Source organism: Athene cunicularia (genome assembly GCF_003259725.1).
Source record: "Athene cunicularia isolate RWA chromosome 2 unlocalized genomic scaffold, athCun1 chr2_part1, whole genome shotgun sequence".
NCBI classification, from domain to species: Eukaryota; Metazoa; Chordata; class Aves; order Strigiformes; family Strigidae; genus Athene; species Athene cunicularia.
In genome coordinates, this window is record NW_020799095.1 from 56379036 (window position 1) to 56399711 (window position 20676).

General features: G+C 36.6%; 1 protein-coding gene across 2 annotated transcripts; it reads left to right on the plus strand.

The window, feature by feature from the left end:
• Window positions 1-1595: 1595 nt before the first annotated feature.
• DEK (DEK proto-oncogene) lies at window positions 1596-19856 on the plus strand. Of its 2 annotated transcripts, XM_026843783.1 has the most exons (10): window positions 1596-1738; window positions 3500-3601; window positions 4154-4263; window positions 7542-7636; window positions 10349-10469; window positions 11635-11817; window positions 14802-14934; window positions 17183-17331; window positions 18658-18726; window positions 19629-19856. In XM_026843783.1, the coding sequence occupies exons 1-10, from the start codon at window positions 1603-1605 to the stop codon at window positions 19638-19640; spliced, it is 1110 nt and encodes a 369-aa protein (XP_026699584.1). In that variant the 5' UTR covers window positions 1596-1602; the 3' UTR covers window positions 19641-19856. The 2 variants fall into 2 exon arrangements, with proteins under 2 accessions (XP_026699584.1, XP_026699585.1); XM_026843784.1 differs by lacking the exon at window positions 18658-18726.
• Window positions 19857-20676: the final 820 nt, after the last annotated feature.

Consider the following 20676-nt stretch of genomic DNA (forward strand, 5'->3'; position numbering starts at 1 on the left):
TGCGTCCCGCCCCGCGGCCCGGCGGCGGGAGTGGGGCGGAACGGTCTCGCTGCCTGCTGGTTCGGGAGGGGGATGGCACTCGGCGCTGCTCCCGGCCGCCCTTCTTGACCGCCGGCTCCTCTAGGCGCTCCCCGTCGCTTTCCCGGGCCTCCGGCTCGCAAGTCGGAAGGGGACTGGTGGCGAGTCCGTGTCCGAAAAGTCCTGGAGCAGGGTGGGAGGGGCTGTTGTGCACGAGTGTCCTCGGGGCGGCTTGCGAGATACCCTCTCCTGGCCGAAAGTACCCCCGACTTTAATCTTCCTAAAGGCGGATCCGAGTACTTTTTTTTTTTTTTTTTCTTTCCCCTAAGCAAGGCGTCCTCCGCACGGACCTGGTTGCTGAAAAGTCTTTTCACTTTCCTATTTCCTTCTGCTCCCGTTGAAAGGGGAAGGAAAGACAACTTGCAATGTCACTTGCTTTTTCACTTGTGCGGACAAGCAAAATTCAGAGAGAAATACTATGAAAAAGTTGGATTACTTTTCCGTGTCAAACGAAAAGAGATTTTTTTTCCCTCACTGAATCAGCAAAGAGTAGTAAACTTTCTTTTTCCCCTTGCTGTTGGTAATATAATTCACGTTTCCTGTCATTTGGAGTGCTGTTGTTCTCTGGCACCTGCTAATATTGCATATAAGCAGATGATTTCATTGTTGTTTGTTGAGTCTGACCTCTTGCAGAAAATATTGGCTTTAATATCGGAAAAAGAAAAATCTTGTTATTTTTTCCACAAGGGCTTGTACAACCAATGCTGTATTTTGTTCCAGATCTGTAAACAGGGAAAGATTTTGAAAGCTAGAAACTTTCAGAAATGAACAGATATGGTTATCTTCTTTTGTTAGATAGCCGTTTTCTGTCAGTAGGGAAATGATACTCACCAAAGTGTGATATTTTAATTTAGAGTTAACATTTAAACCACTTCAAATGCTAAAAAAAGGCTCCATTTAAATATGCTGAGTATGAAGCGTTTATTCTTTTTTTGTGGAAGATCTGCAGATTAAACCCAAAAGGCATTCTCAAGCCCTAAAATGTCAAAGCAATTTGAATTCTGAAAGCAGTGTTAATTTTTTCCGAGTTGGTTGTAACTTTTATTTTTTTATTTTTCTGTTCCCATTCCCTATCAAAATATGTAGCTTCTTTAACTTACTAGGAAACTTGTACCTGTAGTTTACCATGATCAGAAATAACTATTCGGTTTATAATATGGTGAGCTGCAGTTGTGATATCTTAAAACATTACAGTTCTTAATAAATAACAGCATCAGCTGCTTTGAGTGGGTGTTTCCGAATGCTTCACAAAGCAAGCTTGAAGACTGGTGTGCAGAAAGAATTTACAACGTTTTAAACTGAACCAGGCTAGTTGCAGAATGGATGGCAGCTCCTCCTGAAAAATTGTGTGTATGCAGAATACTTTAGTGTCTTAAAGAATTTGAACAATCACAATATGAGCACCATTACATTGCTTCTACTGTACAAGAAGGTGTTTTTTGAAAGCAAGATTTCATGTTTTTTTTATGTATAATGGTATATGGATGATAGTCTCCCTGACTGCTTTTTACAGGACCGTACACCATGTCTTCTGTTGTTTCATCAAAAGAAGATACGATGTCGTCGGAAAAAGCAGATGAGAAACAACCTGAAACTGAAAACAAAGCTGAGGAGACTGATGAAGATGAAGAAGAGGAAGAGGAGGAGGAGGAAGAAAAGGGTACTTGTTTTTCCACTGAATAAGTTGTCCTTTAAAAAATGCCAAGCTTATTGGATGCAGTCTTCTGTGATCTCAACTAATTGTACCATTATTGTTTAGAATATTCCATGGTACCTCTACTTCATTGGTCATAAATCGCTTCCCAGTAGACTATAACAAGCAACACTAGAAACAGTGATGCTGATGTTCCTTGGGAAAGATCGAATGAATTGCCAGCATCCTGGGTTCCTACGCTAGGGCGTTGTTGTTGTTATAAATCTCTAGATTACTATAAGAGGTAGCATCCTTTATAAAATTATTTGTGTAAAAATGCATATCCAAAAAAGAATCCTTTTTTTTTTCTGTAATGATCTGAAGTGATCCGTGTTTGCGGAAGACAGAAACTTGAAAAATCTGTGCAGTAGCTTTGGAAGCAATACAGATGTCTTTGCTTAATGGCTGAATTAATTTACTGGGTACCAAAATTGAATTATATCAGAGGGGTTATATTCCATTTGACTAATTTGGTCAATAAAAGTTGCAGCGACATCATAGGACGAGCAAGCAAGGCAGATCTTGTGTTGTGGTATGTAATTGAAGAGGGTAGTCAAGGAATACAAGCTGTGATAAAGGAACTACTATGTGAAAATGTTAATTTCCATCGTGAATGGCACCTGTTTTGCAAAAGAAAGCATCTGTGGAAATAGAGCTGCCCTATGGCACTGTGATAACCAAGTCACTGATGGTCTTGGATTCTTAAGAGCTGAAGTTTGTCTTTAGGAACGGTAGTAGAAAGAAAAGAGATTATGCCCTTTGGGAAACAAGAGAGTAATAAGAATGAGATTTTTAGAAACAGCTGTTATTTGTGTATACACAAGTATGTTTTGCTGTGTTTTCAGCAGATACATATCTGGTTTTGATTATGTTCATACAGATTTTGAAGCTGCTTTCGGATGTTAAACCCAGGATAGCGCATCTGTTTAGCATTAAAGATAGTTTGTTTTGAGGTCAAGTATTTTACTATGAAATGTTTAGGTGAAGTTTCGGGTTTTTCTCCTGGCGTGGTATCATTAAAGTAGTGGTGTCCAATGTATATGCAAAACAATCAAAAATCATACATTACTAAGCAGTACCAGAATTACTGGGAATAGTATTCTTGTAGTATTTGTGACAGTCATATTGTGCCCTGCTGAGTGTCACACTGTGTAGCCCTGAGAGGTGTAGTACAGTCCTGCTGCATTGTGCTTCTGCCTCTCCTGTTGACATGTATGAGCCATCCAGTCCAGTAGTGGGAAGAGAAAGTGCCTGCAGGCATGCTGGACTCTCCTTTTGTCCATCTGGTGGTAGTATTCTCCCCAAGAGAGCTACAGGTATGTGTAGGGGCTGTGGCATCCCTAAAAGGAGACTATGCAAACACTGTCAGTTCTGTACCTCAGAAAGGCAGTGAAGGGAGAGGAGGATGGGTGTCTGAAAATACGTAGTACTGCAATCTCCATTATGGGGTGAAGTTCCCTTTAGGAAATGCCTTGTCTTGTCTTCAAGGTTAAGTTGGATACAGGATTGGGGTTAAGAACTACAGACTTGTCTAGTTATATATATATAGCTCCATAGAATCCCATTGACCTATTAGCCAAAGATTTGAAAGTGTCAAAGTACCTGGTTATATCATTACCCATTTTTGGGTTGCCATTTCAAAGATTCAGTATTGCATTGCCTGTTTCTGCAGTCAGATCTACTCATGTAATGAAGAGTATTGCGTATAAGGAAACTGGTTTTTTGCAGAAAAGAGTCTCATTGTTGAAGGAAAAAGGGAGAAAAAGAAGGTAGACCGACTGACCATGCAAGTGTCCTCGTTGCAAAAGGAACCTTTTACAATTACACCAGGTAAGCTTGTCCTCTCGCATAAGAATTGAGTGTTGGGCATGATAACATAACCTCTTAAAGGATCAAATTATTAATTTGTTGTAGATGAAACCTAGAGTCCTAGAGATGTAGATGAACTAGTTGTAGAGGTGTAGATGAACCTAGAGTCATGATCTATTTTAAAATAGTAAGGCTATTAGAATTATATGCAAACTCTCTTTTATTCCGTAGCATCAGTTTAAGCCATGCAAGTTATATAAAGCCTAAACTTAACTGAAATAGCTTATTCAGTACCTAGCCACCACTAGCAAAGGCAGGAGAAGCTAGAATAAAAAGAAATGCCAAGTTATTGTACCCTGGTCTAGGTAGTATCAACCAAGGAAGATAAATGACTGTTAGGATGCCTAACTGACAGGAAGAGGCCTGCTTAATGTTTGACCTATTATAATGGGTGATGCTATTCTGAAATAACTTCTTTGCTTTTTAAAAGAAAAACCAGTAGATATTTGAAGTTAAGAACACATAGGTAAATATGAATGTGATGAATAGCATAATTGATTTTAACTATTTCAGGAAAAGGACAAAAACTCTGTGAAATTGAAAGGATACAGTATTTTCTGAGTAAAAAGAAGACAGACGAACTTAGGAACCTGCACAAACTCCTCTACAACAGGCCAGGCACTGTAAGAACTTAAAATTCAATTTTGTGTATTTATTAGTTCTCATGCATAGTAAAAATGTTTGTAGTATAGTTTTTTACATTTGCACATGTAGATCTACTTCTTAAGTGTCACTTATAAACAACTTAGAAAATTAATATTGCAGAACCAGTTAAGCAAGCCCATAATTTTTCTAGCTCTTCTAAACTGCTCTCCCTATAAAAATCCTATGGGAAGGTCTACTGAATTGTGTCTGCTTGAATACAGGGGTTTTACAGTTTTTTTAATAGGGGGAAGGGCGGTTTATCTTATGAGAATGAGCTGGAAATAATTTATGATTCACATGCTAAAAGCTGCTGACCTGTGGATTACAGTAAAAATACTCCATGTAGTTACTTTGTTCAACAACATGTAGTTAGTTACTTTGTTCAACATAGCTTTTTCTTAGTACTTCTGTTTGTTTTGTTTGAAACCTGTTTGTGGGTTTTAATATATTGCTACCTACCTAGTCGTTTTCTCATTTAGTTTGCACAAAACAGTAGAAAATAAAACTACATTTATATGTAAAATCTTAATATTGATTTTTGTCACATTTATCAAAGACAGTTAAAATATTAGTTAAAAACTGATATGCTCACTTTTGTATTCAAGGAGGAAACTAAAATATAGTAGCAAATCTTTCTTGGAGCCCTTTAGCAGTGATTGTGCCTAAAATTTCAGAGTAAATATATGATCCATTTTCCCTGCTAATAGAGGTAAATTGGATGTAGAGAAATTAAGGCAGATTATATTTTACTATTTCAGTATGCTTGCCATAGTTACAGGAATTTGTTTTTAATCTCTTTGTGTATTTTAGAAACTTGAACAGCTAGCACAGAAACCAGGACCTGAACAGTGCTAGTACAGGTGCATGCTAACTGTAATATCTCAGACCACTGCTGCATATGCGAGGCTTGTTTAAATGGTAAAGAAAGATCTGTTGCCTCAAGTATTCAGAGAAAGAACAGTATATATTCATTAAAACCTACTAATGTGAATTATGCTATTTATTCAGTATGGCAATAAACCAGACCAGAGAATTTCTGACTCGGTGCCTACAGAGTTTTGCAAACTTTTAGATTGTGCTGCAGTACAATTTAATTGTTTGATAGGAAAGGTACAATGGCAGAACCATGTAACTTTCTGAATTAACTGGCTTTACTGTGGAAGTCCTCAAACTGCATTCATTTACCCTTCATGAATCCAGTAACACTTTTCTATTGTCTTTGAGTGGAGGTACTGGGATACCATTACCTCAGGATACCATTACCTCAGAGTCCCATCTCCCATTTTAGATTGCAGATCTGAGACATAACTGATTTTAGAGACTGTATTCTTCATTGATTTTGCAACACACTACTAAGAAACTTAACAACTCAATGATACCGTTATTAATAATTTAGTAATAAATAATAATCTAATCAACTAGGACACACAACTGTTTGCAGTTTTATAATTATGTGCAAATTATATAATTGTACAATGATACTTAACACTCCTAAATCATACTAATTAGACACAACTACTGTTGAAATACAGCTCTCACCCTTCCCTCCCACACCACTTAATTGGTTGCAATTCCACCCTGCCTTTGCTCTGCCCTCCCACATCTAGTCTTCTGGACTGCTTGGAGAACCCAGCTGGATTGCTGCAGTGTCCCAGTGGTTTGAGTCCAAATATATGGGGATATGTTTATTTGCTTGCAAATATATCAGTATGGTTTAATCCAAAACTATTTTTAATCAGAATTGTAAGGAACTTGGAATGCTGTTTAATATAGTGAAGATCAGATGTTGTTCTGTTTGTGCTTTGGATGGTAACTAACACTTTTAATAAAACATACCATCTGCAAATTTTCTGTAGGTGCTGGATAGAGAAAAGGATCTTAGCTTTGTTAAAATTGTAAACTAATGGAGAAACACCAGGAACAAAATTTGTAGACTATTGAAAATGAGTTCAAATTATTCTTAATAGTGCTAAAAAGATCTCTGAAGAATGAAAGATTTGGAGCTGGTTTTTAACTTCCCTTTTGATAAAAGGAGATGGAGTGAAAACAAAGAACTTAATGTAGTTGGGATCTTGATGGGAACTATTTTCTCATTATAAGGGCTGTTGCAATGAAAGTTCAACCCTATTCAGACTCCAGGTATAATAGTAGAAGTTGTCAAATGCAGAAATTGGTCATGCTAAACAAAAGGTTCAAAAGTACAGTCATGGTCCTGTGTCAGACTTTAGTAAAGGAAGTAAAGCAAATATGCTTTAGTGGATTATATAGTAAAAATAAAATTCAGTATTCTATAACAAATTCCATTACATGAAGCATGCAGCAAGCTTCACCTGATCATAGCTGTCCAAACCTGTAGATAGTCATGCAGTACATTCTAAATAAGTTTGAAATGGCAGGCGAATTTACCTAGCAAGTTATTAAAAGGAAATAAAAGTACCAAGATCACAGGAACTTAATCATAGTTTGGCTGTCATGAGATAAGTACAGGCATAATCTGTTGTGGTTTAAACCCAGCCAGTAGCCAAACACCATGCAGCTGCTCACTCACCCTCCCCCACGCTGGGAAATGGGGGAGAAATTGTAGGGGAAAAAGTAAGGAGATTCATAGGTTGAGATAAAAACAATTTAATAATTGAAGCAAAATAAAATTAACTTAATGATGATGATAACAGTAATAATAGAAAATAAAAACTAGTCACGCACAATGCAGATGCTCACCATCTGCTGACCAGTGCCCAGCCTGTTCCTGGCTAGTGATTTCAGGGAAGAGAGAATCCCAAAACTGCAATCCCAGAAGAAAGAGCCATCTTCCTGGTCAACCGTCATCTCTGCATGAGCACAGTGTTGCATGATATGGAATATTCTGTTGGCCAATTTCGGTCTGTTGCTCTGGCTGTGCTCCCTTCCAGCTTCCTGTGTCCCTGTGCACTAGCAGGCCATGGGAAGTTTACAAGTCCCTGATTTTTTTTTTAGCAGCAACTAAAAACATCTGTTCATTATCAATATTCTTCTTGTACCAAATCTCATGGTGAATCCAAAACACAGCACTCTTCTAGCTACTAAGAAGGAAAAATTGTCCCTATCCCAGCTGAAATCAGGGTGTCTACGTAGGTTATAACTTAAATGGTATAACTTTTTGTCCACAGAAAGCTAAAGGCTAGAATAGGCTTTTCTTGTATGAAAAGTTAACAAATGTAATTGGATTAAATCTTTTAAACTACTTGCAATGGAAAGTAATCTGTGTGTTCTGCTCTAGGTTGCTTCCCTAAAGAAGAATGTGGGTCAGTTCAGCGGGTTCCCATTTGAAAAAGGAAGTGACCAATACAAAAAGAAGGAAGAAATGTTAAAAAAGTAATGATCACTATTGCTACTTAACATACCTTGATTTATGCTACGCACTTATTTTTATTTTCAAAACTTTCAGATTAAATTCAAACTTTAAGCAGAGTGATTGTTTCCTAGAGCTCTATGATCTATTTTAAGCTTATTTTAATCACCCAAACTGGTCTCTTAAGACAACTTTCAATGTATTAAAGTTAAATTGTGAACATTTTATTCACAGTTCCTAGTCTTGGCTTTAACTACTGCATGCTAACTAGCAGATTCTTCTGCCATGTGAGAGGAAAACATAATTTCCCCAGGGCAAGCATAGTGTGAATACATTGTGCTCTATTCATGGTGCAAACTTGCATCCTTCTAGGCCTCAAAACCTTCCTCCTTCAGAATCAAAGCCATTTCTGCTTATTATATATAAAACATACAGTCTTATTCCTACAATTGCTGTAGCAACTAGTTTAATGGGGGTTTTTTCTACTATCTCCCCACCTAAACTGCTCCTCTGTTAACAGGAGAAGCTGCTGGAGCTTGGTTTTGACTGGTTTGAAAGGGTTTAAAAATACCCTTGCATATTTGTGCAGCTAGTTGTAACAAATGAAAGAACTTTTAACTCCAACACAACTGATTCTAAATCATTTTTTTCAGTGTCAGTTTGTTGATAGAGGGAAAGCTTCCAGAATTTGAAATTTGTATATCTTCCTTCCTCAAATACGCAGTTTTCCAGGAGTAGGGTTTGTCAAATACGTGTGAATCTACAAGACAAACTCTGTCTTGGGATGCAAGTTTTGACTGTCCCACTGGTTTAATTGGATAGTGTTTCCCCTTATCTGTGAAAAGTCACAAAATAAAGTATTTTTTACATTTTTTCATATGAAAGAACTGCTGTTAGCTTTTGTTACCCCTCAGTCCTCAACAAATATTCTGAAAACTGGTTGCATTGTCACTCTTACTGAGCCCTGTGTGCTTGTGTTACTGTGGTAAATTCTGCTTGCTGTTCATAGCTATGTGTGAAACACTGCTGATTAGATTATTAATTCTGACTATATGGTTGATTTCTGCCCACACTGTACACTTGCATTTCATCATGTTTTAAGAGCATTGAACAACATGAACGAAATACAAAATTTATTTTGCAGATTCTTGCTGTTGAGGTTATAAACTAAAAAGAATGAGGGTTGAGGTTGCTGTGTGGCTTAGAGTTCTTGGATTTTATAAGTCAAAACTAGTTGCTATGGAAGTTACTGACTCAAAACTTGTGTACACTTGTTTATTCCACACTTTAACTGCTTTTTACTATTTTGTACATTGTTTGCTCTGAACCTGCAGATGTACATTTAAAGCATTACAAATATGAAAGGATTTGGGAGGTGATACTTATTCTTTGTATGTATTAGTTCTAACTTAAGTTAAAATATGAGGACAAATGCCATCTCTAACACAAGTCATAAGGAATTTTAGTTTTATTTATTTAGCAATAGAATCATAAAATAGAACCATAAAATCCTAAATTTTATATGCAAGGTCCTGAAAGTCTGAAACAGAAACCTTGATGCTGTGCAGTTTTTAAATCTGTTAACAAGTTAAGCGGTTTTAACTTTATAGTAGCATTGTCTTTTAAAATGCAAAAGGCTGACTTTTGATTATGCATACCTTACAACTATTCAGTCTATCCCTAAAACCTAAGCAGGAAGGCTTTCCGTGTTAAGAATCCACAATATTTTTTGTAATCCTGTCTAGAAAAATGATTGCAAGATTTTACTTTATCATTGGAAGAATGGTGGGCGAACTGTAGTTTGAGGCAGGGTGATGCATCAAACCAGTTAATATTTCCTGTTCACATGCCCATGGGAAAACAAAGTTGTTCTGTCCCTTTAAAAGTGTCTGAGTTTAAGGGGACAGTCTAAAATTAAATGCTACTTTAGAGAAGTTGTAGGCCATGATGATATAATTGCACTGACTTCTTAAATATACAGTGAAAAGTAAGTTTCCTTTGATTATTAGAAATAGCTTTTAAATTTGTGAAAAAAGGTCAGTGAAATCCACTTTTCAAGCAGCATTGTACAAAATGAGTGAAGAGGATAACAAACATTTGAAGGGAGGTAACAGGTAGAATAAGTAGACTTTTTTCCCTTTTTTTTTTTTTAATCTCATTAAGCTTGCATTCTGATGGCATACTGTCACAGGGTTTGACTTTTTTTTTTCCCATTTTTTTTCAATATCGGTGGGACAATTGGTCCAAGATCCTTTTGGAGTAAAGGGCGTGGATGTCAGAGTTTCTCTTAACCTTCTGTCTTTATCAGAGGTACTTTTGTAAAGGGGTAAGGAACCAGAGAAAATAAAAGCAGAACCCCTACTCCCCTTAGAGTTCCAGTCTTTTACCCACTGGATTTGTTTTCCCAGATGGGTTCTTTCCAGTGTGGTACATCAGGAGAGATTCTGGGGAAGATTTTATTTTTTTTAAACTAAGATTTTATAACTTTTTTAATATATCCTAATTTACATACATGTGGATTTGGAAATTTTGTTTGCTTTATGTAATATGGTGGTGGTTCTTTGCTTAACTATAGGTAAGACTAGAAGCATAGTTAAGTGTGTATATTCATGTCTATTGTCAGATTGCAGACACAAATGAGATAGCAACTTCTAGCAGTCAAATGTTGACTGTTTAGAATGTCATACTGAATCTTTTTCTGCTGTTTTGTTGTCTTTTTTTTTTTTTCTCCCCAGATTTAGAAATGCAATGTTGAAAAGTATCTGTGAAGTTCTTGACTTGGAAAGATCAGGTGTTAATAGTGAGCTGGTAACCAGAATCTTAAACTTCTTAATGCATCCAAAATCTTCAGGCAAGGTGAGATGCAGGTTGTTACGCTTGCTTTTATAGCTCTGTTCTGATGAAAAAAATGTGTCTATTGCTTATTGTTAGCTTGTTACCAGTGATGATAGAGTTACTGTTCTAACTTACTGAAGTAGCAATGGCTTCTTGAAAGAGAGTAGCTCCACTCCTGCAGGCATCCATAACAGGGTGAGGACTTGTATAGAAACTATATGCTTACCTGTAAGTACACCCGTTATACACTGTTAGTACGCAAAAGTTTGTGTGGCCAACACATGAAATTAGGGATATCTGTCCTCAAATGCCTTAAGTAGCTTCTGCTTTGTGGGTGAATGGAGAGGAATAGACATAAGTGAGCAGGAAAGAAAAATGAAAAATAGAAGGTGTCAGAGCAAGGAAATAAAACATGAAAGCATAGAAGAATAAACTGTCAGATGTTATTTGGGTATGCTACAAGTTGGCAAGCTTATGCTATCACATTTGGTCATCACAAAATGAAATTTGTTGCAACGCTAGGAAAACTTGCTTTAACTAGTATATGCTAGCACACTAGATTAAGCTGCCAAGACTGCTAAACTAAGTTATTAATCTTCTTGGACTTTTAGTTTTTAATCTAAAAGCAATATTTAAATGTTGCTCAGGAAATTAAATTTATTCTCAGCAAAAGAAAAAAATTCACGTCACTGGTAAGTCATGTGAACAAGGAGTCTGCATATTGTCTTAGGGACACTGGTACTGAGTGACAATAAAAGGCAGTTTTGCATAAGACATGACAGAATTCCTGTGTTTAAGTCTTCTGAAGAGTTGTCAGCTAATGTGTTACCAGAAGAAAAAGCTTGCTTTCATGGGTTGGGAGGGCATCGGTAAGTTTGTTCTTCCTTGCTTTCCTTCCCTAATCCTCAAGCTTTGAAGATTTTTTTTTTTTTAGTTAGTGGAGTAGAGGGGTGCTTAGCTTAGAACTGAAATTTCATTTTGCTCAGCTCCATCTCTGTAATAAATTTCTGCTTACTGCAAAATGTTATGGCTTAAGTGTAGTAGATAAAATAGCCCTGGGTTTTGTTATCAAGACTTAGAGACCTCTATATTTGTTTACAGTTCTTTCATTTGATTTGAAAGTATATATATTTTTAAAATTAATTTTTGTATTTCTACTTGGATTACACACATCCCTCTCTCTCAGCCATTGCCGAAGTCCAAAAAAACACCAAGCAAAGGTGGCAAAAAAGAGCGCAGTAGCACAGGAACAACAAGAAAAGCAAAACGCACCAAGTGCCCAGAGATCTTGTCAGATGAATCCAGTAGTGAAGAAGATGAAAAGAAGGAAAAGGATGACTCTTCAGAAGAAAAAGAAAGTGAAGATGAGGTAATGAGGTTTTTTTACTTTTTTTTTCAGCATAGGGCTAAAAGCATTTGTCTGCAGTTTGTCGTTATGTGGTTGTTATCAATTGGTAGTTCTTGGAACACAGAGTTGGAGGGTAAGTGATGTTTAACTGAATGAATGGTTTGAAAGAAAAAGGGACACATCTTCAATTTATAAGAGATTTTCATCATTTCTTAGTGCATTAGAAAATCAACAAGATAAAAGGCAAAGGTTCTGATTATTGGATGTATATATGCACCTTAAAACCATTTGCTGTATGTCATTTTGGGACAGTCAGGATTTCAAACATAACTGCATTTCTTGTATCATCTTGTGTTGATGTTATTGTAATTTCATAAAAAAATCCCAATATTTGTCTTTTTTTTTTCCCTCTGTGTAGGGTTTGATTGGATATCTAGGACTTAACTTTGAATTCAGGATTGGTCCCTGACCTACCTGGCTGCATTGGTTTTGGATCTTGATTCCATATTTCTCCTGGGTTTTATGTTCTAACCTTTCTTTTAGGGTGTTGTGTTATGGATCACAAAGCTAAAGTGAGCAACATAGTAAACAGCCTTACAGAGATCCCCGCAGTCGCTGAAGTTTTCTCATCTCACTGTATTTTCTGTTCTCTGTTTTATTTGAAGCTACTTTTAGCCTTGCGTAGTAGGAGAGAAATGAGATGAACTTTTTATTTAAATACAAAATACCTTTCCCTGTACATTCCCTTTCAGCCCTGTACTTAGTCACAGAATAGACACAAAACATGGAGGCCAGTACAAGTGTACAGCTGATTTGTCCATATGCCTGAAGCCTGGAAAAAAGAAATGCCAAGGAGCTGCAGGCTCCATCTTATGCTGTATTTTGATTTAGATGGGACTGCCTTTTTAGCCTTAATCAAAGCCTTTCAACAAACAGTAATTAGTTGACTGTTGGTGTCCAAGGAAATTCTTTATGTAAGGATGGAATCTTTGGCTGTAATTTAAGACCATTATTTACTTTGGTTATGTTCTGTCTATTGCAGTGGAAGTGTGACAGGCTGTTAAGTAAATAGTCTGAGCTATAGTAACAACAATCTTTTGTTGAAAGACCAATTTAGATAACTAACAGTTTGTATCATCACTGTCATTTTGATAGGTGTTGGTTTTGATTTAAAAAGGTGGTTCAAGGAAATTCCCTATGCCTTCATAAAACATTAATTCTTAGCTTGCCTTTTCTCTTTCCCCACAAATGGCAAATTGAAAGAGGGATGAAATACTAAAAGTTTATTTTGTATTTGTTCATCTCTTCAGCAAAACAGAGGAACATTGCTTTCAGAGGCAGGAGTTATCTTTTAGAAAACTTTTCAAGAGCTCAATTGTTTAAAAAACAAACAGAAAAACTCCAACCAAAACAAAACCCGCAAACAAACAAAAAAACTCACAGTAAACCCTGTTGATCTAACTGGATCTTCTTTGCCTTCTTTCAGAAGGTAGGTGTTAGGTATGTCTGCCAGGCAGAAGCTGAGTAGACTGAAGTCTTTGGAAACTGAAATTGACTTGCATGGAGTAAAAACCTAATCATTACTAAAACACTGTCAAATTATTTTGAATATTAGGAAATGGGAAATGTCTGTAGAGCAAATGTTTGTAAAGCTTTCAGATTGCAGCAATTAAAAAAAACAGAAGTTAGGTTTATGACACCCTTTAACATGCTACATGTGGAAGGATGTCGGTGGCACATCTGCTCTGCTGCCCCAACTCCATTGTAATCTTAGGCATGGAGTGGCTGGAGTAGATTGTCCTCAGAGTTGCATGTCTCTTGGCTGCAACTCTTTCTTTAAATACAATTAAGCAAAACAAAAAATCTTAGTTCCTTGGAAGCAAAAGATACCTGAAATATTTTTATGTGCTGTGGGAGCATTATTTTATAAAAAAAAAACCTGAAACATAAGTGCCAGGTTTAACTTCTGACTTTATAGCTGGTGATGGAGATATAGCAGAAACTCAAAAGCTGAGAAGTTAAACTACAAACGTTTATTTAGAAAAGGAGTGATCCTTGAGTGTAGTTTCTGAATTTCAACAGTGAAAGCTTTTATCCTTCATTTAACACCGCAGAACAAGTGCAGCTATAACTGAGCAGCTCAATATAAATAAATATAATCTGGTTTATTAAATAAATTTCATGAGTTGCACCAGGTACTAATAGGAGAAGCAGTTAAAAGTTACAGTAATCTCAGTTGTTTTAATGTGATAGTTTGCTCATTTGACTACACTGCCATTTTAAATATAAATTCAAATTACAGATTTCGTAACTACTGTTAACTTGTTTTGTTTCATGATGTTCTTTCTCTGAAATATGGTTTATTTCTGGTTAATGTTCCATGTTGTTTTTTCTGTCAAAGTTTTCAGCCTTGACAGAAGTACTTTCTAAGGATTTTGTGTAAAGCACACGTTTGATTTTTGCCAAAAATGCAGTGTGCTGATGTGTGTATACTATATATATATTTATGTTCCAAACTTCTTCTGTTGATGTTAATGCAATAATTTTGGGGGGTTATTATAATTGGTCACAATAATTGTCCAAATTATGGATTAGCTAATGTAGTAGTGCAGAAAATTATCTGCATGTAGTTTAGAGACCTATAGCATCTAATTGAGTACAACATACCATGTCCTTTTTTAAAGGAACATCTTTAAAGCTATTTTACAAGATAATTAATTAGGAATAGAAAGTTGTAGCACAACCAAACTATTAGTACCATCAAAAAATTCTAGCTGTTTTAGCTTAAGAGTCCATGTAGAAGGACAAAGTGAAATTTAGAAGGAATACTCTTTGTGGACATACTCACCCTGTGGTATAGAGATAGAAATTGCTAGTAAAATATAGTAATTAAACTTGCTGATTTAGTTCTTACTGACAGAAAGGATAATTTCCATTGTGGAAAAGAGGTATTGATTGTTTGGGTAGAAACCATAATTTTAATCCTCTGTTTTTCTTCTTTGTAGCCCCCTAGAAAAGCATCTAAAAGAGAAAAATCTAGAAAGATCACTTCCAAAACCAAGAAATCTGTGAAGGGTGCAAATGTCAAGAAGGCAGATAGCAGCACTACTAAAAAAAATCAGAACAGTTCTAGAAAAGGTAAGTGCTTTAAATCTTTCATCATACATTGTCTTGTCGCTTAACTGGCATGCTTATTAGAAATAAAGCTTTAGTACCTAATTGTGAAAGAAAACAGATTTGGTGAACTGTTGGGTTTGCTACTTGATGTTTCTTTTCTTGCAACAGTAATTAAAAAACCTCCTGGTTTGGGTATACTTTATATGTACACAACAGAAATTAAATATACTTTTTATTTGCATACAAACTGAAAGTGTCAGCCTAGTTTTCCATTCTGCTGGAAGAATGTTAGCAATTGCTGCCTTTTTATAGTGACTTCATGTGAATATTACAGTTGATCTGGTAGTATATATCCTACTGTGTATGTCTTGTTCAGCAGTTTCATGTGGGTTTTGTCAACGTAAATATGGGTTCTACTTGTGTCCTGTTACTGTTGGGTTTCTCATATCTGACAATGTGCATAAAAGATATACATACATTGAGTTTCTTAATATCTCTGTAAGAATTGCAGCAGTGCAGGTGGGGACAGAGTGGTTTCTTTCTAAGCAGCTTTGCAGAGAAGGACCTGTGTAGGGCAGATGGTTCTTGCAGACAACGAGCTGAACCCAGTTCAGCGGTGTGCCCTTGTGATAAGGAACACTGACAGCACTCTGGGCTGTTTCAGCAAGTGTGTAGCCAGCAGCTTGAGGGAGGTGGTGGTTATCCCCTGTTCAGCACTTGAGAGCCTGCCTTGGGAGTGCTGTGTCTGGCTTTGGGCTCCGTGGTGCAAGGTGGGCGTGGACATACTGGAGTGATCCAGGGGAGGGTCACCAAGATGGCCGGGGGCTGGAGCCCACCATGTAGGAGAGGAGGCAGATCGAGCTGGGCTTGTTCAGCCTGAGGAAGAGACGGACAAAGGGGGTTCATACTGCAGTCTGCAACTACCAAATGGGACAGGATGGGGAAGGCAGGGCCAGGCTCTGCTTGGAGGCACACAGCGAGAGGAAGGGAGTGACAGACACAAGCTGTCACCAGGGAAATGCATTACATGTTAGGGGAAGAAAGGTTCACCGTGAGAGTGGTCTCACAGAAAGGGAGCCTGGAGCAGTTGTGGAATCCCCATTGCTGGAGATGTTCAGAGCTCAACCTGGCAGGTCCCTGAGCCACCAGCTCCACATTGGCCCTGTTCTGAGTAGTGGCTTAAACCAGGTATCTCCAGAGGTCCCTTCTCACCAGAAATTCTCTGGCTTTCTGAGGTAATAGCCATATCTCTGTCGCAACCGTAGTATGAGTTATTAATGAAGCATATATCCATACTGCAAACAGTTCATTTAATGCCTGCATTGGAATATGTATACTATAGCACAAACATCAGTTCAGATTAATTGCTCTGCTTGTCAGTGTATTAAGGAAAGGAATGGTTAAACTCTTAGGCATAGAACTATGCTGAACTTCTGTTGTAGCCTTATTACTCAGCAAACTGGCCTGTGATGAACTTGAGGTATTTTCAGATTGGCTGTTGGCAGTATTAATGTAGCTGACTATGTTATATTTTGTCATCGATATATGCAACATTTATTTTTTTGTTTTGCGTATAGGTTATGTAATATTTTCATAATTTCTTCATTACTCCTGCATTTCTGTTTTGAGTTTATGTTCACAGTACAAAAATCAATGGTCAAGTAGGTCTTTCTGTAAGCTCATTATCTAGATTGTTTGGTATCTGCTCTGAATTGTGTCTTGTTGTCAGTAGAGGAACTGAGTAGATGTTGAGAGTCGTTCAGTCTAATTTTTTTGCTGCTGGAAAAGATTGTAGGAGTGTCCTGTGCCTCAACTTTATGATTCTCTTCATTTGTTGTCATGGTATTTCTGATAACATGTTTAGTAATGCAGCATTGCAAAATTTCAGGATTCTAGTGTGTACTGCTGCTGGGGGAAGAAAAAAAAAATCCAAAGTCCTTTTTAAAGCAAATAAGTACTTTTTTTTAGGGCTATAATACCTCAGCTTAGAATTGTTGTAATAAAACTTTTTGTAGTTTGATAGATTAATCTGTCCCATACTTTCTAGAGTACATATTGATTTGTAAACTGATAACTCATCAACACTGATGCAGATTCATAAATAAATGGAGCACTGATAGCATTAGCTTTGTTTTTAATTGAAAGGTCTGGCAAGATGTCTACCATCAGATAGATGTTTGGGGAAAGTTCTGATGGCTTCTGTTTTGGAGGAAGAAGGCAGACAAATTGAAAATCTTTCATTGCAATTCACATTATTCTTCATATTTAGAAAGTGAGTCCGAGGATAGCTCAGATGATGAACCCTTAATTAAAAAGCTGAAGAAACCACCCACAGATGAAGAACTTAAGGAAACTGTCAAGAACTTGTTGGCCAATGCAAACTTGGAGGAGGTCACAATGAAACAAATTTGCAAGGAGGTAAGCAAATGTGATTTTCTGCAGTCTCTCTTTAGGCAGCGAGTTGTCTGTGAACTGACTTTTGTCATCATTTCAGAATGGAGGCATGCACTCTGCACACTGGTTCAGAAATGTAGTTTTGCATTGATTTATTTACTGGCTAACAGCTATAACAATAGCAGCTTTAGTCTTAAAATATGCAACACTGATATCTGACACTAGAAAGGAAATCTCCAGAGAAGAAATAGCTACATGGCAGTTGTTTTGGAGGTAATACTGCTACTTTCCATGTATTACAGTGAAAGCATTTTAGGTTTTGAGACAGTGCAGCAGCTTGCTGCTGTCTAAAGGGGAGGGGCTGTGTCCTGCTCTCTGTACATTTCTCCTGCTCACTTTGCTCTCTTTCTTCATATGTTCTCTTTATGAGTCCATTCAACTCTCATGTATCAGCCAAAAACTAACAGTTCTTAGCTGAGTTAGTGAGTTGAATCAGTTCAGCAAGGAAGCCATTAATTGTCAGGACAGGTGCCAGGAAGGCACCATGTGGCCAGAAAAGGGAAAGGTGGGGAAAAATGTCTGAATTAGACAGTACTGTTACCATAACATTTTCTGTAGTCAGTTATTTCACATGTTTGTTTTCCTGGTACTTCAAGAAGTTGTCTTGAGAAAAGTAAACTAAAAGTCACTCCTAGGAGGAAATTATATGTTTATATTTTGTACAAAGCTTTTTGTCATGTTTATAGTCATGGTCAGGTTTATAGTCAAGGTCTGAAATTTGGTATACTGAAATAAAATATTCTGCATTGGTTGTTAGTGTTGGCATCTAATTTTTTTTATTTGGTTGGTCCTTTCCCACCCACTTAACCAAACAGTAGTTGTAGAATAGCATTCAAATATGTTTCATTTTCTACTAATCACTTGAAAGGACCGTAATTTTACTTACTACCGAAAGATAAATAAGTCTTGCACTTTGGTATTTGGTTAGATTCCTACACAAATGCAGGAGTATCTGACTACTTAGAGAGCATGTAAGACAAAGATTGGAGAATTGTTTGCCTGACATGGCAAGCTAGGAGTTCCAATTTGTTGATGTGAAAAATTGTACCAATGTTTAGTCAGTGACCAAACAAACAAACAAAAATATTTGAATATTTATGTTGTCAAAATAAGGACAGGAAAATAAGCTTGTCACTTTCCATAATAAACAGAGGGTATTTGGCAGTTGTAATACTAGAAGTTCCACACAAATTTTTGCCCTAATTTCATTTAAGCTTCTTTTATTCATACAGTACATTGAATGAAAGTAATTTGAGGTTTGTTTTGTTTTGTTTTTTTAACGTTTTTTAGGTGTATGAAAAATATCCTAGTTATGATTTATCTGACAGGAAAGACTTCATTAAAAAAACAGTCAAAGAGGTAAAGACTTTATCATTTAGAAAACATTCTGGGTTGGGTTTTTGTTGTTTCTTCAGCCTATTAGAAGGTAGCATGGCATCTTGTTACACTAGTATTAATAGCCTCCTGTATAGTATTGGAAGTTTAGTGCTTTGATGTTTATTTTCTTTTGTATACCTTTCAAAAATAATTGTTCAGACTCTATTGTCTTAGCATGCTACTACTACTCTTGTGAATTACTTTGGTAAGCAGAACTAAAGTTAAAGCCATTTTTAATGACTCTTACTCTCGGAAAGCTATGCATTTGCTTTAAATAAAAGCCTTGGTTGCAAGGTGCACTATAATTGATGCACTGACCACATACATTCATAGGTAACAACACATGAAGGTTGTATAAGCTCTGCAGTCCTGCAAGCTCTGGCCATGAGAGAAGGCAAAAGAGGATAATGATACCTCACTTTTCTCTCTGTGTTCCTGGTATCACAGTTATAGTGTTTCCTTTGAGTCTGTCGCACTGAAGATTAGGCCTGGTCTAATGTACTCATGACAAGGGTTTATTGTTCAGTCCGTGGTTGGTAATTTGTCAAAAAATTTCAAGTTCAACTACTTTTGCCCCCAAACTGAAAATGATACTAGAGAAGTGAGGGTCACTTAGTGGAGTTAAAGTAACGTTTCTTTCCGTTGTGGCTTCATTTGCAGATGTTGATATATGGCTATCTAGAAATTGTTCTGCTTATGTGCTTTGCATACATGTGTCACTATCAGCAAAGGCACAAGAGAGCAATCTGTCTGCTGTAGGGATGTTCTTGGTTTTTTGTGATAGCAAAAGTAGAGTGTATTTTCTTGATAGTCTGATGCAAATGAAGAGGCTGTATGTAATTGGACTGAAAGAAAGAAGAAAACTAATACACTTCTCTTTTCAGTTGATTTCATGATCTGAATTGACTGTGGGAAATGAAGATTCCTGATTTTATGTTCCCATGGATTTGAAGATCTGATAGGCACCAGCAAAAGGAATGTGTCTTACCCTTGTGGCATTTAGTCAGAGCTGATTCTGCTGATCTAATGTTAAGAGTGTTAATGTAAATTGCTTTGTGTATCTTTTTTAAAAAAAACAAAAACAAAATGCAAAAAAAAACCCCAAAACCCCCAAAACTAACGAACAAAACTGCATTTGATGCAGTTTGGTTGAACATACTTAAGTTTCATGCATGGCAATAAATGTTCCCTTTTTTATAGTTTTTGTACATTTTGAATTGCTTTGTACAACTAGATTTATTAGAACCATCATAGCTCTTTAGGGTGGATTATTAGCTTGCAGGAGACTTTAAAATCAAGTAAGATGAAAGCTGCTTATCTGCACATGTACATGCAGAGACTGGAATATTACAGTGTTGGTTATAAAGATATTTTGAATACATATCCATCCTGAAAATAAGAGTTAGTCACGTGGTAATGTCTTTTATATTCTGATACATTCTACAGATGCAGAATTATTCTTAATCTAGATTACTGTCTTGCATGTGTAGGCACTGAGAGAACTGTCAAAAGCATGGTAACTAATTGGCATATAGATGTTATTTTTGTACTTTGAAAGGCTTTCTGTTGTGTATATAAAGTTATTTCAGATTTCTTTTGTGCAAATCAGTTTTTTAATCTTGTTATTTTAGGATTTATGACATGAAATGTCAGTGTTGAGCAGTGCGGCTGTGATGAAAAGTGGTATGCAGAAGTTTCATGAAACTTAGAAATAAGCTGAGGTTTTACGATGTCTGTCCTATGTTACCTTGTACAGAAACTAAACTGTAGTTTTATACTTAAGCTTTTCAGCATTTAACTTTGTACAAAAGACTACAGATGCATTTGTTTCAATGGCTTGACATAGTAAATAAAATCTCTCCAAAGGCTATAGGAAAACTTCTAAAGTTCACTTTGCAAAAAATCTTTTACGTTAGTGTCTTGACTTGATGG

Coding starts and splice junctions, on each gene's coding strand:
- DEK (XM_026843783.1), top strand. CDS start 1,603: ATGTCTTCTGTTGTTTCATCAAAAGAAGATACGATGTCGTCGGAAAAA. Junction 10,470..11,634: donor ATCCAAAATCTTCAGGCAAG/GTGAGATGCAGG, acceptor CCTCTCTCTCAG/CCATTGCCGAAGTCCAAAAA. Junction 14,935..17,182: donor TCAGAACAGTTCTAGAAAAG/GTAAGTGCTTTA, acceptor CTTCATATTTAG/AAAGTGAGTCCGAGGATAGC.